The following is a 20241-nucleotide window of genomic DNA, read 5'->3' as shown; positions in this document are numbered from 1 at the left end:
TTTGAGAAGCAAATGAGTGAAGCTCAGGTTGCAATGCCCATCATCGATGCTTTCATGTTGATTCCTCAATACAGCAAGTTCCTGAAAGATGTTGTAGCTGCAAAGAAGAAGGAGATGGAAGGCATGATGATTCTTACCCATGAGTGCAATGCCATCATCCAGAGGCTTGATGTTCCAGAGAAATTAGAGGATCCAGGAAGCTTCACACTACCTTGTGCTCTTGGACCTATGGTATTTGAGAAAAGTCTCTGCGATTTGGGAGCTAGTGTCAGCTTGATGCCTTTGTCTGTTGCAAAGAAGCTTGGATTCACTCAGTACAAGAAGTGTAGACTCTCTCTGGTGTTAGCTGATCGTTCAGTGAAGTATCCTGTGGGCATCTTAGAGGACCTCCCTGTGAAGATTGGAAGGTATGAGATACCTACAGATTTTGTGGTGCTTGAGATGGGTGAGGAGGCTCAAGACCCATTGATTCTAGGAAGGCCATTCTTAGCTACAGCAGGAGCTATTGTTAATGTGAAGGAAGGCACGATTGATCTCCATTTGGGTAAAGATAACATCCTCCACTTTGACATCAAAGGGAAAATGAGGAAACCAACTGTGTTCGGGCAAGCCTTCTACATTGAAGAGATGGCCACTCCTGCTGATGAGCACCTTGAAAAGTTACCACCTGAGGACGACAAGGAGGGAGCATCTCCCTCTACTCATTCCCCATAGAAGGTAACCCACCACACTCCCTTGTATATACCATTTTATTTTTGCATATTAGTCTTCTTTTCGGTATCTTTCTCTCTACTTGACAACACAGAGACTGTGTAACTCAAGTTTGGGGGAGGTACCAAGTATTTGATCATGTTTGCTTTGATGTTGTTTCATTGAGTCATGCATTGCATACCTATTTGCATATAAAAAAAAAACAATCATTTAGTTTGCATCATTTGCATTTCTAGGAGAGTCTAGAGCATATAGGTTGCATTCACTTGCATTAGGAGCAATGATTTTAAATGCCTTGTAAAGAACACTACGTTGCACCTGAGTAGCTTTTGCACCTCTCAAAAAGACTTGTATGTTTCGAGCCTTGAAAACTCTTCCTGAAACTTGTTGATTGCTGAAACTCAGTCTTTGAAGCCAACTACAACCTTATTTGAACTGAACGAACTTAATGCTTCTTGCTCATGGTCCCTTGTGTACTGAGTCATGGCTATACACACTTGAGTTGTCACATCCTTTATGCCAATCTTATTTTGACAAACTCTAGTGGTAGACCACTCCTAAAACCCTTCCCTCCTTTTAAGCTTTCATTGTTTGATGAGTAAGGCCTTCTTCGGAAAGTCTTACATGTGCATAATGTTGAGAGTATCGGGAACGACAATGCTTGATCTTCATTCTTGCTAGATTGGGCACTCTATTGTCTAGCTATAGGTGGTGGGTGAGTGTTGTGATTATGATTTGGGAGAAATGAAAAAAGAAAAGAATAGACTCTTTGTGCTTAAGTGAATTGTTTTATTGGGATAAGTAGAGAAGCCTCTAGCTCAAATTTTGAAAAGTCTTGGCCCCCAGCCTAAAAAAAAAAAAAAGGAAAAAGAAAAACGAAAAAAAAAGAGAAAAAAAAAAAAAAAAAAAAAAAAAAAAGAAAAAGGGGGATAGCAAAGTTGTTAAGAGCTAAGAAATGTTTTGAGGTTGTGAAAAATCCCTTGTAGATTTCAAAGAGAAAGAGTTGATATTCTTAGGATCTTTTGGTGAGAGATGTGAGTTGGGTTTGACATTGGGAAATGATTGTGTGATTTGTATGTTTGGGAAAAGGGTAGAACAATGGAGATTGAGCATTGTATGCATGAGTTGGTCCCTTTCTTAGATATATTATGTGCAATGTCAAGGCTACTTGTTTTAAGAGTAAACCACCTTAAAGATCATATGTTTTGAACCTCTTGAATCACTTGAATAAAAGCCTTCCCTTACCCAACCAAATGACTTGGACCAACTGACCATTTGCAAGAATTCACCTGATGTTTTGTGCTTAATGAATGTGAGAGTTGGTTGATTTGAATGTGTGGATGCTTGATGATGAGTGTAAGAACAAAAAGAGTTAAGATAGGCCTAGAGAAGCTAGAGTGTAATAAGAGAGTGTGCTAGTTGTGTTTCTTTTGGCTATGTGCTCCCTCCTTCAACCTCTCTCCCTATGAGTTCTAGAAAGTTCACTTGTGGACAAGTAAAAGAACAAGTTTGGGGGAGTTGATATCTTGCATATTTACATTGTTTTATCCATTCATCCATGAGCATTTTCATCATATAGATTAGGATTTAGACATGTTTAGGTTGCATTTTGCATACATGAGTCTCTATTAGGTACTGGAGTACCACATGAGGTTATTTGGAGCTCAAAAGAGGTGAAAAGGTGACCATTGGACGAACCGAGCATGGGAGCGACCTCCCGGAGCGACATCACGAAGTCGCTATGTCCCACTTCTCAGAGCGACCTTCCTAAAGCGACGCCATGAAGTCGCTCGCGTTCTCATTACTCCGAACAGTCTTAGATGACCCTAGAGCGACCTCTCAGAGCGACCTACCAAGGTCGCTCCCGATCCAGAGCGACCCGTTGGAGCGACACACCAAAGTCGCTCGCGACCTCTCGCCCGGAGACACCAAAAATCGGCCCTGGAGCGACTTCCCGGAGCGACACCTGCAAGTCACTCCGCGTTATTTTGCTGCCGAAAATCACGATTTTTTAAGGACCTTTTTGCAATTTATTTTGGACGTTTTGCACTTGGAAAAACCTATGTTTTAAACATCTTTTGTAGCCACCAGAGGCAGATTATCTTTTATATTGGAGAAATACACAAAAACTCTCTTGAGAAGTTCATCTCTTGGAATTTGATTGTTATGTTCTTGTGTTGATTTCTTATCTATTTCTTTACATGATTAATCTGAAATCCAATATGGGTTTAAGAGGAATCATGGAGATTAGTGAGTAATCACCTTTTGAATTCATGGGTTAGGGAGATTAAGGGTGATTAGGTTAGAGCTAGGATGTTTTAGTGTAGATCATTCGTATTTCCTTGCTAGTAGAGTAATCATAATGCATCTTCTGAGTTGGCCACTCAGTTGTTGATCCTTAGACATTTCTCACCCGAAAGGTGTTCGATGAAATGCCCGAGACAACTCTCTTAGGCTTTTAGTATACTTTGCCAAAGACATTTGTTGTTAAAGGTGCTAAGATAGCTAATAGACTTGTTAGTAATGATTGCTTTCATATTATTCAACCAAAGACATTTGATGTTTGAGATGTGTTAGCAAATGAGGATTCATCTAGACATAGAGCTTGCTTAGAATTGTGTCTAGGCTTAAGGTTGATAGTTTGATTGATCATTTGCCATCCTTAGTTCGATACTTGATCACCCAAGGTCTAATCCCTATGCCCATAAATTCTCTTTTTCCTTAGTCAAGAAAGTATCATTCTGTTATTGCTTTTTAGTTTTAGTCATAACTTAAAACCCATCTAAATCATTGGTTGCACTTAGATTAAGTGAGTACTTGCATTCTCGGTGCTTTGATATCCCTCAGAACTGGTTCGACAATCATTTATACTACAACATTTGTCTTAGGAGCCTTGAAAACTCCTAACATCAATTTACAAATATATATTATACCATTATTACAAAGAAAAAATTTAAAGTGAAAGCAAATATTTATACGGTCACGGGTCAAGCTCTAGAAATAAACAACAACAGCGCAAGATTATTTTTCTTTAACAAATTTATTTTAGTAGATATTATAGTTCCAAATATGTTTATATATTTTATGTATTTATAAATTTATTTTCTTTGTTTTAAGGGATGCTAAGATTTTGAAAATGGAAAAAGTTATGACCCACCTCTATATTATTTTAATTAGGATAAAATTTATATCATAATATTTTGTTAAATTTTTAATTTTTTTTTATAACTGCAAATATTAATTTAATATAAATTTATGTTTAAATACTACAAATACATCATTTAATATAAACTAAAAAAATTAAAAACATAAAATAAAATACCCGTCCGGTCGGACGGATCAAGGTCTAGTGTATATATTAAAAGAGAAGCATTACAACATTTGAGTGTTTCCATGTGTCATCACTAAAATGACTCTTACAATTCTTAGAAAAATAGGTTGGTTCATCTAAATATAAATTATACTTTTATTAAATTAATCATAAAATTAATTTGTAATTATAAAACTATTCTTTTTTCTTTCCTTAAACTACGAAATTACCTAATATGAGTGCTGCTATGTGTCATCACTAGAATGACTCTTACAATTCATAGATAAATAGGTTGGTTCATCTAAATATAAATTATAATTTTATTTAATTAACCATTAAATTAATTTGTAATTTATAAAACTATTCTTCTTTATTTCCTTAAACTAAAGCTACGTAATTACCTAATATGACCAAAATTTATATGATAGTTAATGCTTTTTAATAATAAACATTTGATAACAATTTGTGAATTCTCATCTTTTTGTTTAATTTCTATTATGAAAATAAATTAAACTATTAAATAATAAATATATAGATTTTTCATATTTAATATATTTAAAATTTTTAAAAACGAATATAAATTTTAAAAAATTAAAGATTCACATTGAAATTTTGTGTGGTCACTGACTTAAATTTTTGATATACCAAGATACAAATGATCATTAAATCATATGATTATAAAATTTCATTGAAAAAAATTTATACTAAAATATATATCTATTTTAATATGTTTTTAATTAACTACATACCATATTAAATTTTATAAATAATTTTATTTCAAAATTTAAGAGATATGTATTATACTTGAATTGATTAAAAAAATATTTTTACAGTTTTAGTTTGATTAAATCATCAAAATATATTTTAAATATGTTTTTATTATTTTTAAAAAAATATTTTGAGGAAAAGTTTTAAAATATATTTAAGAAAATATTTTAAAGTATTTATGTTGTAACATTGTTTAGTATGCTGAAGTGTCACCTTAGCTCTTCTCACAGTCTATATTAAAAAAAAAACTCTTCTCTTATTAGAAAAATTACGAAGATTGCCATTGTATATTTATACAAGACCAAGTTCTATAATTAATATACTATGAATTATTGCATTAATGTTTTGCAGCAGGAAAATATTAATGTACACCATTATGAACTCGCCCGGAATTATTAAAATACTAAGTATAAATGAAAGACAATGTTACCAATAACGTGCTTTAGTATCACTGGTATCAATTGATTGTTTCCAATTGTGAATCAAATAATAATTATCTATGTAAAAAAATTGTCAACTTTAATACATAAGTTTATAGATGATATATAGGTATGTGTTCTTAAAATTTTTTTAAACGTTTAAATTTATATTACTTACTAAAATAAATCCGAATAAAAAAAATTATATATCTATCAATCTTGTAATAATATAGAAAACTTCCTGAGATTTTCTTTTTTACTTTCGGAGATATTTAACCAACTATAACTTAATATTAAAAGACCTATATTGTTTTCTATTTATTAACATCTATTATATTAAAACAGAAGTCACAACTTCTCTTTATGTGTGATTTTTTTTTTAAATGGACCTTCTCTAAAAAAATATATTTCATTTAATTTTAATTAACATAATAACATCATTAAGATATCACATATTAAATAATTGACATATATAACAACTCACCTATAAAATTGTCTTATTTTTTGATTATAAAAATATATTGAGAAAAAAATCTACAAAATCATATTAGATATTTTAAATATTATTATAAAATGAATCATTGATTAATTTCGTGATTAGTACTCTAATATTATTATAAATTAATGTTAGTTAATATTTTATTATAAAAAAAATTGTATACTATTTTCTTCAAATTTCTAATTATAGTCTATATTATCTATTAAAATAGAAGTAATGAATTCTTTCATGTATTGTTTTATAATTTGGACCATCCTTTAATTTTTAATTAAATATATTTTATTAAAACTAATAATATATAGAATCTTTGAACTAACTTAATCACAATATATTTTGATATCTTTTCATTTTAAATATAAATATATATTTTAAAAGTTCTAACAAGTCTGTTTAAAAGATTTAAACAAGATCTTAATTTTCAAAATTATATGTAAATATTTTCATTAATTTCGAAATTAGTTATGAAATAATATCATACATTTATATATGTTATAATATTAAAACTAGATTTTGACCCGTGCTTTAAAAGCGCGGGATAAGTTTTTGGGTTTTTCGGTTTCAAAGCTAGTATGAATTTTTTGTTTGAGTTTTCTATTCAAGTTTTGACGTTTATAATCGATTTTAATTTATTTAGACGTCTCATATTAGGTATCTTGTCCCAAATTTTAATATGTACTTTTAAAAAGTAAAATTAATTAAAATAATACTGATTTACTATATTTATTGTTCTTTTGTTTGTCTAAATAAAATTATATGAGTATTGATTTAACATTATGTTATTATCAAAAAACGTATAATATAATAATACAATATGCATTATGGTTTTTTCAAAATAACACAATATGAAAAAAGTTTATATCTATAATGACTGGTTTAACATTAGCAGATTTAACACTTGTCTCATATTGTAGTTGAGTTAAAATACTTTTTTTTATAAAATTGGGACTTAATTTTAGAGAAATAGTTTTTTTCTTATGTTGAGAATCATAAAAATTAACTTTCATGTAAAAATAATAAAATTTATTTTATTCATATGTTAGATGATGTAATATTAGATTATATATACTTGGACTCTAAAGTAATAAAGTTATAGAACATATGCTCGATTTTGTTATGTCGTACAATATTCCCATAACTTACAATTTCAAAATGAGTTTATTCCCGTACTTTAAGAATAAGTGGAAAGATCTGAGAAATCTAAAAATGTTTTCATTACGATTTGATTTTTTAAGAACTCCTATTTAGTTTAATTTGACACAAATATTTATCTGAATATTTATTTTACAAAATAATTTCTGTTATCACATCTGTTAAATCAGTAAGAAACAATAGAAAATTTTGTGGCTACAACCATATGTCCAAAATCCTTTGTGGTTACCAAAATGATTTCAAAAAATCAAAAACAGTTTTTGAAATTATATTTATTAAATATGCTATTAAATGTTAGCTTATCCGATGGTGTAACAAAATATTAACGGTTCAGATATTCGTCCGAAATTTTTCTTTTATGAACAATGCAAGGAATTAGAAGAGTTTGACACACGATCTGGTATTTGATTCCTTGATTGGTTAATCTGATTCGAAATTAATTGTCTCCATTAACAAAAGAGTATGACACGATCTGGTATTTGATTCTTCGATGGGTTAATCTGATTCGAAATTAATTGTCTCCATTAATGGTTTAATTGTTTTTTCAGTTAAACATATCATCAACTTGACCATGAAGAATATTAGAAATTGTAAGTATACTATTTTTTTTAAAATTATAAACGACTCACAATCTCTTTGAAAAACTACATTTTAAAGCCTCAAATAATATTTTAATAGCATTGTGTTTGATCTTCTTGAACTGATTTTGTTTATGTAGTATTTTGTTTGTTTAATGAAAATGTTTTAAATGTTCTGTAGGATCTTTATATTGAGGGAATAATAAATTGGTTAAAATATAGCAAAATCAGATAATAAGTCAAGTGGTTCTTTTGTCTACTATTAAATACTTTGTATAATATGTTGTTTTATGAACGATTCTAATTCTGATAAGTTTTAGGGCTAAATAAAAATGGCCATAAACTACTCCAATGTTTATATGAGGAAGAACATTGGGCAAAGTCATTACGGGATTTTATAATACAAAGATAATCCTCATGAAGTCTAATATAGTATTGTATTTGATATAATGGAGCTACAGATTGTTGATATAATATTGTGTTTATTCTTATGGATCTGTTATATTGTATTATATTGTATTATATTGTATAGATGTAGTAATTTAAAGATCGTTTCTAATTTGTAATGGTTTTACATACTTACAGAAATGTCCACAGACGGCTGCAATGGCTATATGAGCAAGAGAACGGAACAAAGTCATATTAGAAACTACTTTATTCTTATGGAATTGTTTTAAATGTTCTGTAGGATGCATGAAAGCAATGAACATTACGTTTGCAAACGGACAAAACCTCTTGCAATCAAGTATAAAGTAAGTTATAACTAAAAAAATTATAATAATTTAGGAGTTTGATTGATGAATCGTATTAGTAGCCAAGAACTATATAATTTTTTTGCAAAAACATTCAACTCAATTTTTTTTTGAAAAGAGCCTAACTCATACTTATTTAAAACAATAGCCAAATAACAACATTAGAGATTCTGAGAAATTTCTCTGAAAACTACATTACTAATTACTTTCTCTGTTTCATATTAAGTGTCATTTTGACCTTGTGCACACAGATTAAGAAAACCGTTAATTTGTATATTACCTATATAAAAACACAATTACTTATACACCTAACCATATTTCAACTAATAGAAAAATAAATCACTGTATAAAATTAATAAATTTTGCATTGAAAATCGAAAACGATACTTATTTTGTAACAAAAAGAATTTTCTACAACGACACTTAATATGAAACTGAGGGAGTAGTTTGATTCTGAGGTTTGTCTTTATTGTCAACGTCAAAATTTTCAAACCTTCTTCTAGATGTCACTCTGAATATCCACCGCCTGTCAATTGTTATGGCAACCTCCATTCTCCAACAAAAACGCAGTGAAGAAACTTCTAGATGCCACTCTGAATATCACCGCCTATTAATTGTTATGGCAACCTCCATGCTCCAACAGAAAAGTCATGAAGAAAGTTCTGTCTTTTGCTTGGAAGACATTCTATGCTTTATTTTTTCTAAAGAACGTTGCTATGAGTTGTTACAAAAAAAAAAAAAAAAAACGTTGCTTTAAGTTTTATAAGACATGGTTTCGGCGTATATATAAGAAGGGTTAAAGCGTGAGTTTCTATTTTCTGTTACTGAATATATTTTTAAAAATCACATATCTTGCGAATCAATATAATTTAAGTTATAGAAAATTAGATTTTCTGATTTTATTGATATCGATGATAAAACTTCCTATTTTATGGTTTATATTTACTGTTATTGATATTTAAAAAAATTTCAACAATAATGATTGGCTAGATCACATATCTCGGGAATGAAGCTAATTTAAGTTACAGAATATATCGTTTTTCTGATGTGGTATATTCGATATTAATGATAAAATTTCCGATTTTATAGTTCCTATTTTCTTTTATTGATATGTGGCAGATATTTCAACTGTAATCATTGGCTGGATATTTTACGAAAGAGTATATTCTATATTTAATTATTCGAAAAATCTACTTATTTCTTCTTTATTTTTTTTATAGTTTTTAAAACAGATGTGCAAATATAATTGATTTGCCGTGTAATATGTATTGTTATTAAAGATCTTGGTAGTTATCTATATTTGTAGGTTTATAATTTATTTTTAATAGATACTGATTACTGAAAATATTAATAAAAACGATATAGGGTTTAGAGTTTTGTAAATTAGAGGTTGTTGAGTTATGATCTTACAGATGACAGACCATAAACCAAGTTACGATGTAATATTAAGTTTTGCATAAGAAAATGATCTATTCATACAAAACATAAAAAAATTGTGAAGCTTCCAAATATATAAGTACGATTCTGTTCATACAGGATTCCGAACTCATAATTTGGAGTAATTTTGAATGTAGAACATATTAAGCTCTATGCTGGTATATAATAGTATGTAAATTCTAAATCAATGGAATGTTGAATTGTGAGTGTTGAATGTGCCAGATGGTGTAAGATTAAATATGTAAAACAATAACATACACTTTATAAGCAATGAAAATCGATGGACAGACTTCAGTATAATCAGTACAATTATTATAAAATGAATAGTAATGTTCACTATTATGCGATGACATATGATGCAGAAAGGCTTAAATTAATGATGTAGAAGGGAAAAGAATGAAACGTTGCGTTGGAATTAAAGTTGCCGTAGATTATTATCAATAATTAAAATCATAGCTTTAAAATAATTCAATGGCATGGATCTGTAAATATTGTTAAATCAAAAGGGTACCTCAAAAAAGGGCCTTCTGTTTTAATAGTATTGATATAAATTCTATCATTTTATCAAATATATAATCATAATCAATCATTTAAAGAGAAAGTATTAATTATTATATTGTGCTAAATATGATTAAATTATATTAAATTATTAATTTTATATATTTTATTTTTTGTAAGTATTTATATTCGAAATGTAATATGTAGGTAACACATGTTAATATTAGAAAACTATATAATACACGTATATAAATTAACATGTATTTCAACGAAGTTAATAATACAAATCATTTATGCATGATATCTTTTTATTTTAAATATAAATATATACATATATATATATATATATAATTGTTTTAACAAATCTTTTGAAAATATTATAGCATTATGTTAATTTTCAAAAATTTTATGTGACTATTTCAACTAATTTCGTAATTAGCAATGAACTATTATTATGCATATATATATATATATATACACATATATATATATAGTTATCATTTATAAAATAAAAAATTACCTTTTTTTTTGCTCAAAAAAAATTACCTTTTTTATCATTTTATAATAATAATAGTTCATATTAAATGAGATTATTATATTGAACTAAATATGATAACATTATATTAAATTGATAAATTTGTAAAAACTGTTTTATAAATACAAAATATTTATGCTAAAAATATAATACGATGGTATAACGACTTAACATTCAAAAACTATATAATACATGTATAAAAATCAACATATCTTAGACTTTTGTATATATAATAATATATTATCTGAAAGAAATAAATGTAAAAATATTGCTAATAGAAAACTTAGTTTTGAAGGTCGGTGGGTCAAAACTGAATATAAATTTAATACAAAAATAATATTTAATATTTTCTTAATTCATATATTAATTTGTTAAATAAATATATATACAATAAATGATGTAAAAAAATATTTATGTATATAAAATGAAAATAAACACCCGCACGGTTGTGCGGGTCGAAATCTAGTTTAATATTTAATTCTATAAGTTTGAATTATTTTACTGATACTTAATTATATAAGTTTAACTAGAATAAAGTCTATCGGTTTAGAATAGATCTGCTAAGAATTTATTATCCAATTTACTATCATATATTGGATCCGATATTAATTAAAAATTGAACCAATATATTATCCATTATTTTATTTTTAATTTGCAGGTCCGATACAAACCTCGACCATATAAATATGTAATACTTAAGCAATTTTTTGCATAATTTAACAGTGATTACGAAAAAAACTTATACAGTCATATAAATATAAATATGTAATACTTAATAAATTTGATTTATAATTAAATACTTAGAAGAAGAAGAATATAATAAAATACAAGTCTATTCCATGTGTTTATAACTTAAAAATATGTAAACATGTAATAAGTAATGCTATATACATTTTACCCCGCACATGGTGCGGGTTATCACCTAGTTTTATAATAATTGGCTTTATATCTACTTTTCATGGCAACCAAATAATTTAGCCCTAATAGCTTGATACTGATTTTTCTGTATCATAACTACCGTTGGGGTGGTGTCCGGATACCATTCGGATTCGGTTCGCGTCTCAGGTTTTCGGAGTTAAGACTTTCAGCCTCATTCGGGTATTTATAAATTTTTGGTTAGTGTTCGGATCTTTTCGGATTTGGTTCGGGTTCGGATAATCTGTTTATATAAGTTTTAAAATTTTAAAATTTATTATATACTTCAAATTTCTCAAAATCCAAAAACAAAATAAGATATTACATATAAATTTGAATAAGATATGCCAAAATACCTAAACTTAACATATAAATTTGTTTGGCTTGAATATCTGGATAGAAAATCAATAGATATTTCAAGTATTTTTGGTGTTTTGAGTATTGTTTAACTATTTTAGACATTTACTTTTGACTATTTCTATATCTTTTTAATTATTTTGGAAAACTTATATCTACTATATTTTTATATATTAAATCTAAAATAATTAAAATATGTAGGTATATAAATGTATTTTGGACACATTCGGGTACTCGAAATACTTTCGTTCGGGTCAGATTCAGATCTGGTTCTCTAGATAGAAACATTTAAAAGTCGTTCAGATATTTTATCAATTTTGGTTTGGGCTCGGTACTACTTTTCCGTTTCGAATTTGGTTCAGTTCTTCGAATTTAGATTTTTGCCGAGTCTTAACTCCCCTATGTTAGAAACCCATTTTGAAATCAGAATGTTCTCTTTGTCAGATAAATGGAGATGGCAAACAGGCTGTCCCGTCCTGTCACGTCCTGGACAACAGCGGTATTGTCTTCAAGCGGATCACGGCGGGTCAGGCCCGCCAGAGCTTGAATCATCATCGCCGGAGCTCGAATCGTAATCTCCAGAGCCCGAATCGTCATCGTCGTTTCATTTTCTCAGGAAAAGTCACACGAATCACCTTCTTCTCGCTCTCTTTTTTTCAAGTAAACAAGAAATTAAGAAGAAAAAATACGGGTCTTTGTAATCCCGCATGGCCTGCTTCAGTCCATCCCGAAAAAGCCCAGTCCCGCAACAACCCGTCCCGTGAGGCCTATTAACTTGCGGACCTACAAAATCCCGGTCCAATACTGTCCGCCACAGTCCTTTACGGACCAGGTCCATGATTGACATCTCTACAGATGAGCAAAGAATAACTTGAGTGTAAATATACTCTTAAAAAGAATATGATGCACGTTTGGCATTCCTTCCATCCTGAAAAATGGAATAGTTTGTTTTCCTTGATAAGTTAAGAATAAATAGTTACCTTACTAGAATTTATTCTTTGCGTCTTACAAATCATGATGATCAATGTCAACACAAGCAAAATTCTTTGAGTATAATTTTCATGTAAACAAAGAATAATATAATATGGTGATCATATCTTAGTATTATATTTTAAACTACTTGAACGTATGCATATATAAAGAAAGCTCTCATCATTCATAAATCAAATGTAAGAAAACTCTAAAAATACTAATTAATTAAAAAACATATATTTATATCATCTATGGAAATACTTAAGAAAGTTTATGCATTATATCCAACTCGCGGGCTAAAATGCGATGGTTGCAATCTTGGTGAAAACTACTATGGTGATGGTTATCGTTGTTTTCGTTCTGGAATCTTCTTTCACAAAGAGTGTGCTAATTCTAGCCTAGAGATTTGCAACCTCTATCATCCACAACATTCTTTGAAAATTAAGGTATGTGCAAAGAACAATAATGTGCAAGAAGAATGCAAAGTTTGTAGAATTAATTTGCCAAAAATGTATTATTATTGTTCTATATGTGATTTTGCCATCGATTTGATATGTGTAAAAAAAGAAGTTAAGAAAGAGATTGGAGATTCAAAGATCCATGAGCATCCATTATCCCTTGTTCCTGAGATGGTTAGCTTTACTTGTCATCTATGTCAAGTACTTGATGACCGGTTTCCTTTTGTATGTAATTTATGTGATTTGAGTTTTCACCAATATTGTGCCGAATCCATATCAGAGATCAACTATTCTTGCCATCCTCAACACCCTCTCAAGCGTTACACGCGTGTTCCAAGTCGCACTGGTGGAAAATGTTGCTTGTGTGGGAACAAGCTTCATAACGTCTTTTATCATTGTTCAGTTTGCAACTTCAGCGTGGATATCAACTGTGTAAAGAAACCACCTCCTTTCAGTCTTCACCACCCTAAAGCTCATGAGCATCCAATCATTCTTATGCCGCAAAGAAGTTTTGTTTGTAATGCTTGTGGGATGGATGATGACCCAAATCCTTATGTATGTCCTCAATGCAATTTCATGATCCATAGAAATTGTGTTGATAAACCACAAGTCATAAAGATCAATCATCATGACCACCGCATTTATTACAATCATTATCTTGATTCTGATGATTGGGAATGTGGAGTGTGTCAAAAAGAGATGAAATGGACGTGCGGAGCTTATTCTTGTCTGAAGTGTCAAGATTTTGCAGTTCATCTAAGATGTGCCACAAAGTTCGGGATTTGGGATGGGATTGAGCTTGAAGGTATATCAGAAACTAATATCGAGCTCAAGTCATACGAAGTGGTTGAAGAGGGACTTATAAAGCATTCCGGTCACCAAAACCATGTTTTGAAGCTCAAAGAAGAAAGTGATGGTGATGATGAAGGCATAGTTTGTGAAGCATGTGTATATCCTGTATTTTGTGGCCCATTCTACAGTTGCACAGAGTGTGATAATTATATTCTTCATCAGAAATGTGCCCATCTCCCAAAAAAAAAAATAGATTCCTTCTACAAGATGGAGATTACTCTATTCCCATGTGACAAAATGGAAACAATATTAGGGCTTTGTGAAGTTTGTCAACACTTCTTTCAGGGTTTTCGGTACACAACTAAGGATGATATAACCCTTGATATGCGATGTGGTTCTATATCCGAACCTTTCTTTCATGAAAGCCATCCTCATCATCCGTTGTACATCGACTTTTCAGGCAATAAAACTTGTAAGGCTTGTGGAGATGAGGCAACTTTCATTTTGAGCTGCCAGGAGTGCGGATATTTTTTGGACATTAAGTGTCCTTTCTTACCAAATAAGGTGAAACACAAATATGATAAGAATCATTTTCTGTTTCTATGCTACGGAAAAGACACGAGTGACCAATACTTATGTGAAATTTGTGAGGAAGAACTAAATTCAGAGAAATGGTTCTATAGATGTGATGAGTGTTGTATTACATTTCATATCAAATGTACACTCGGAGACTTAATTAGTCTAAAGCAAATAGTTGATGCTGAACCAATCAAATTGGAGGTGATACGCAACATTCATATGACCAGGTTAGTTTGTGATGTATGTCATTCTCGCTGCCACTTTCCCTACATGTTGAAGTGTTCTTCTCCTTTAGGCGTGGACACTCTTTGTTCTTTACAATGTTTTCGGCAAAAATACTTCCACAAAATGACTCCATTATATGAATTGTCAATAGATTATTAATTATTTAATATTTTATATTAGATGAGACGAAAAGTAAATGTATTCTCAGAATATTTTATCATAAAAAGTCATTATTTCCGGGTATGTATTTTGCTACCAAATAAAATTTATCATCTACACTTTTGTCTAATACGCTTTTTGAAGATATTTTAGATAATCTTAAAAAAAAATTAAACCGAAAGTATGGTTTTCGTATTAATGAAAATGATCGAGTTTGGTTGCTCTAAGATAAACGAAACTATGTATTTGGGATGCGAGGAATATGGTCAAACTAAAACATGATATATGGAAGTTGTTTTGTAGTGTAAACTAAAATAATGAAAATAGGAAATCCAATATAAACAAGTAAATAAATGAGTTTGGTGGACGTACAATACAATGTGAGAAAATCCTAAGCTTTTGGATTTATCATAGAGAAACATGAATTGCACTGACTCAAATTGTTAGTTAGGAAAAGTTTTACATTGTTTAACTCAAACTGGAGTTCGAGTCGCGCTTAACGCGGGTTTGTATCCCTTTTCGGTTTATAATAAGTGTTGGTAGAAAATATTGTATATAAGTAATATACATTAATGTTGGTTTTCCTGTTTAAAGATTTGCCATATCAAGTCAATACATCTTCCGAGTTTGAGACTAAGACAAATATAACATTTTGGTTCCAATCCGACAATAATCTATACAACGTTCGGGTTTAAGATAAAAACAACTAAGAATTCATCTCCGGGTTATAAAAAGAAGATCCATAAAACCTCAAAGTTCCCATTATTAAAATGTATTCATTCTCCAGAATCAAAACATAGATTTCCTAGAACTTTCAAATTCTCAAGGATAAATCTACATATCCTCAAGACTTAGAATGTAAATTCTTTAGAACCTCAATTCACATGAACTCCGAGTTCTTACACAACAGATTTTTACACCTCCAGATAATACGGCGAAGATACAGTTTCTGAGCTTTCAACTATTACATGATCATTTACCATCTACAATAAACTTATCTCGAATGTTTCTTGGGTCTCAAAAGAAAGTAAATTCGCTAGACAAGGATATTTTCCCATGATCTACTTTTACCTAAGAAAGGAGAAGACGTCTAGTCTCCACCCACTATTACATGCTGCAAAACTCCTCCTAGTTTGAAAGGGATACATGACAAAAAAATAAGCAAGAAACTGACTAAGAGCAGAAAGACAGAAGGAAAAGGCAAGAAGCATAACAAATAGAAGCATAAAGGGAAATTACTTATAATGACTCCAATCATATCTAATATTACTCAACTAACTCTTAAAATATTGTAATTACTAGCATAACACATATACCAAGCAAAAGTACATAAAACCCAACCTAGTTTTCAGTAATCACAAGTTTGCCATTGAAGTATTATTAGGGGTATAATTTATTTTTTGCTAAAATGTAAATTTCATAAAATGAAGGAAAGATTCTACAAAGAAATCTTATGTCTGAGCCATCTTGGCAAAAAGAAAGAAAAAACAAGATGGATCAAATAAACACACTAACATGAAAGAGCTATCTCAACCAAAGAGACATGAGATTACTAAACGTTTTACGCTTCCTCTTGTCAGAAATAATGTTTCGCACTTCCCTATCAAGTCCAGCAAAGACTGATGAAGAAGGAATGGATAACTGATTATGGACCAGATTATTTCTTTGCTTCCAAATGTGAAAAACGAAGGCTTGTGTAGCCACTTTACGCAGTAGCTTCAACTCCTTTGATCCTGCCGCTCTAATCCAAGACAAGAGCTCCGACCAAGTTGTAAACATGGTCGACGGAGCCGTGCACCTGATGAACACCTCCCTCCATACTTGTAGGCTATACTCACAAGACAGCAGCAGATGATCCCTTGTTTCATTACCCCTTGCGCAAAGGGGGCAAGTAGTAGCAATCGGCATTCCCCAAGCAGCAAGTCTCTCTCTCGTTGGCAACCTGTCCCAGGTTGCAGTCCACATCGTAAAGGCATGTTTGGGTACTGACCCCTTGAACCAGACAACATCCACCCAGTCTTTAACTTGATCTCGAGGCCGCAAGACTTCCCATGTAGTGGAGGCGATAAAGCCACACCCCGGAGAGTCACCTGCAACACATTCATAAGTATCATCAATATCAGTATGTAAGGGAAGAGGGATAGTGGTTAGGTGAGCGTGTAGCTCGACTTCCTGCGCTGAACGTGGGTGTGGGAGCGACCATGTGGAGTTGACTATGGCATCAGCTACCACTGCATTACTCCTTATTCTCAGAGCTCTTGGTCCCAACGGACCAATATGGTTAATCAGATGACCCAATGGGGACCAATTGTCATACCAGAAACTCGCCAGTTGACCATTTCCCAAACTCATTTTGCAAAATTGAAGAGCTAGTGGTCTAAGCTTGAGAAGTCTTTTCCGGTCCCATGAGTCATTTGAAGCAGCTTCGATGGTTCAGAAACTTTTATTTGTGAGATGAATGTGCCAGTGCCAGTCCGCCCAAAGAGAAGGTGATTTCGATAATAGGATCCAGATAAATTTCAGGCAGAGAACCTGATTCCACACCAAGAAGCTCCTGAGACCAAGTCCTCCTTCATTTTTCGGGAAGCACACAGTGGACCATGAAATCTTTGCGATTCCTTTCTTTTCAAGACTCCCAGACCAGAGGAAGCGAGAGCAGAGTGATTCAATACTCTTTATACAACCTTTGGGGAGGATAAAAGCCGATGTCCAGAAATTAACAATGCCAAATATCACCGTTTTGAGTAGTTGAAGGTGACCGGTGAAGGATAAGAGCTTGGCTGACCAGGAGTGAAAACACGCGGAAAGCCTATTCGTGAGGGGAGCGTACTCCGAGATCTTTAATTTACGACTCATGAGAGGAAGGCCCAGATACCTTATAGGTAGAGTACCCGAGGGAAAACTGTAGCTTGCAATGGCTAAAGAATCCGGTTGTTGTAGTCCTGCTGTAAATATTTCCGTTTTTGAAGTGTTCATGTGCAGACCAGACCAAGAGGCGAAGTCATCAAGGCACTCAGAGATCCCATGAAGGCTGTTACTGCTCCCATCAAAGAACACCATTACATCGTCCGCAAACATGAGATGAGATAGCTTTAATTGCTCAGTTTTCGGATGATACCCTATGTTTCCTGAATCATAGCGAGACTGAAGAAGTCTAGATAGGCATTCCATTTCTAGGACAAAGAGATAGGGCGGTAACGGGTCTCCTTGCCGAATCCCCTTAGTGATTTTGAAAAACCCATCTGAGACACCATTAACAGTTACTGAGAAGGAAGCAGTAGACAAGCATTCCGCGATAAGTCTAATAAAGCTCTCAGGTATAGCAATGGCGCGCAGAGATGCGAGAATGAAATCCCAACGAACCGTATCAAAGGCTTTCTTAAGATCAACCTTGAGCATCCCTCGAGGAGTTATTGAATGAGTGTTGTAGCCATTTACAAGGTCCGTCGCTAGAAGAACATTTTCAGCCAAGAGACGCCCCAGGAGAAAAGCAGATTGCGACTTAGAGATCATGAGGGGGAGAATCTCTTTCAGGCGGGATGCAAGCAGTTCGATATAACTTTGTATACCGTATTGAGACACGATATAGACCTGAAATCTGTAGTGAGCGAAGCGTTTGTTTTCTTTGGAATCAGAACAAGAGAAGCAGAGTTCCATTGCTTGAGTATACACCCCGATCGTAAGAATTCATGAATGGCTTCTGTAACTTATGAACCTATGAACGTCCAAGCGAAGATGAAAAATTCAGTAGAATATCCATCCGGACCACAGGTTTTATTTTTTTGGCAGAGAGAAGAAAGCGTTTCTGATTTCCTCTGAGGAGAACTCCTTTTCAAAACCTGCAACCTGGTCGGGTGAGCATCTAAAATCAAATAGCAGGTCCAAATCACTCTGAGCAAAAAGGGGCTGAGAGACAGGGCTGCCAAGGAGATCTTTGAAGTAGTCAACACAGAGCTCATGGATTCCGGATTGTGTTTCGACCCGTTCCCCATTGGCGGTTATAAGATAATGAATATGGTTTTTTTGCCTGCCTTGCAGCTGCGTCTCTTTCACAGAGACGGGAATTTCCATCGCCAAGATCTAGCCATTGTATCCGAGATCTCTGAAGAGAACAAAAAACAAAACCCTTTCACGGGTGAAGAGAAGTGCCTCATGCCGACAAACCTAAAATTAGGGTCATCTCTGCAACTTCCATCTCTGTGACCTCCACCTCCGTTATCTCCGACTTCAAATCCGCCTCCTCCACACTATCTCGCCGTCATCTCCATCGCTGAGGAGGAACCCTAAGTCGCCTTCGTTGGAAATCTCTTCATCACTTCCGGAGATTTTAACGATAAGTCATGATTCTTTACTACTCAAATTTCTTTACTACTCAAATTTGCTAGGGTTCATTTACTACATCTATTGATTGAGTGATTGTTTAATTTTGAAAAGCCCAAATTCCAGTCCATAGCAAAGCTCAGTGTTTGATCGGCTCCACTGTCAATTATCTTTTTTTACATGATGAAACTATAAATCTCAGTTTATTGTTTAAAGGAAACCATAAAGTAAAATTGATAGTTCTGTAACAAGAATCTGCAATTTTCAGACATAATTAGAAAAATCCTATGTTCTTTATATTTCTTGTTAATGTCTGTCTATATTGGTGTTTTGTTAAAAAATGAGGATTTTGTTTTTATTTCAGGTATTTGAGAATTAGTTTGTACTAGACTGAGGACAGAGTTTGTAGATGATTTCTGAGTTCTTTGACCATCAATGGAGAGAAGGAGATCACCAATAAGCAGCAAGAGTTCTGGTACTACATTTTTCCCTAAAAGCCCGCTTGCCTACGAGAGTTATAAGTCTAGTTGTAGTAGGAAACTGACAACGAGAAATGTCAGTGTAATGATGTAAGTGTATTATAAATTGTTTTTGGGATAGCTTTTCGAACTTGGAAGGAGAAACTGAATCACTTGATCTCTTCAGCAGATTGTAGAAGAAAAGCATTCATGTAAGCAGCATAAATGAGAAAAACAGAAGATGAGAGCTAGTTTAGTTATTGTAAATTATGTTGAATTCACGAGAAATGTCCGTATATGTTGTATCAGATGGCTATTACGTAAGAATTTGCGGTTTAGTTAGTTGTAAA

The 20241-nt window shown here is 32.1% G+C and overlaps 2 protein-coding genes across 4 annotated transcripts; one reads left to right on the top strand and one right to left on the bottom strand.

The window, feature by feature from the left end:
- Window positions 1–12089: 12089 nt before the first annotated feature.
- Window positions 12090–20241, top strand: LOC106376253. 3 transcript variants are annotated; one of them, XM_048771366.1, is made up of 2 exons: window positions 12090–19908; window positions 20034–20241. In XM_048771366.1, exon 1 carries the CDS (start codon window positions 13152–13154, stop codon window positions 15111–15113), a length of 1962 nt encoding a protein of 653 aa, XP_048627323.1. In that variant the 5' UTR covers window positions 12090–13151; the 3' UTR covers window positions 15114–19908; window positions 20034–20241. The 3 variants fall into 3 exon arrangements, with proteins under 3 accessions (XP_048627323.1, XP_048627271.1, XP_048627303.1); XM_048771314.1 differs by having other exon boundaries at window positions 12090–20002; window positions 20082–20241; XM_048771346.1 differs by having other exon boundaries at window positions 12090–20002; window positions 20079–20241.
- On the bottom strand, window positions 16638–17465 carry LOC106360876. Its single transcript, XM_013800550.2, has one exon. The coding sequence runs from the start codon at window positions 17463–17465 to the stop codon at window positions 16638–16640; it is 828 nt and encodes a 275-aa protein (XP_013656004.2).

The sequence above is a fragment of the Brassica napus genome, chromosome A1 (assembly GCF_020379485.1).
Source record: "Brassica napus cultivar Da-Ae chromosome A1, Da-Ae, whole genome shotgun sequence".
Lineage (NCBI taxonomy): Eukaryota > Viridiplantae > Streptophyta > Magnoliopsida > Brassicales > Brassicaceae > Brassica > Brassica napus.
Note: the sequence above shows the minus strand (reverse complement) of the source record. Positions and strands in the feature narration are given on the sequence as shown.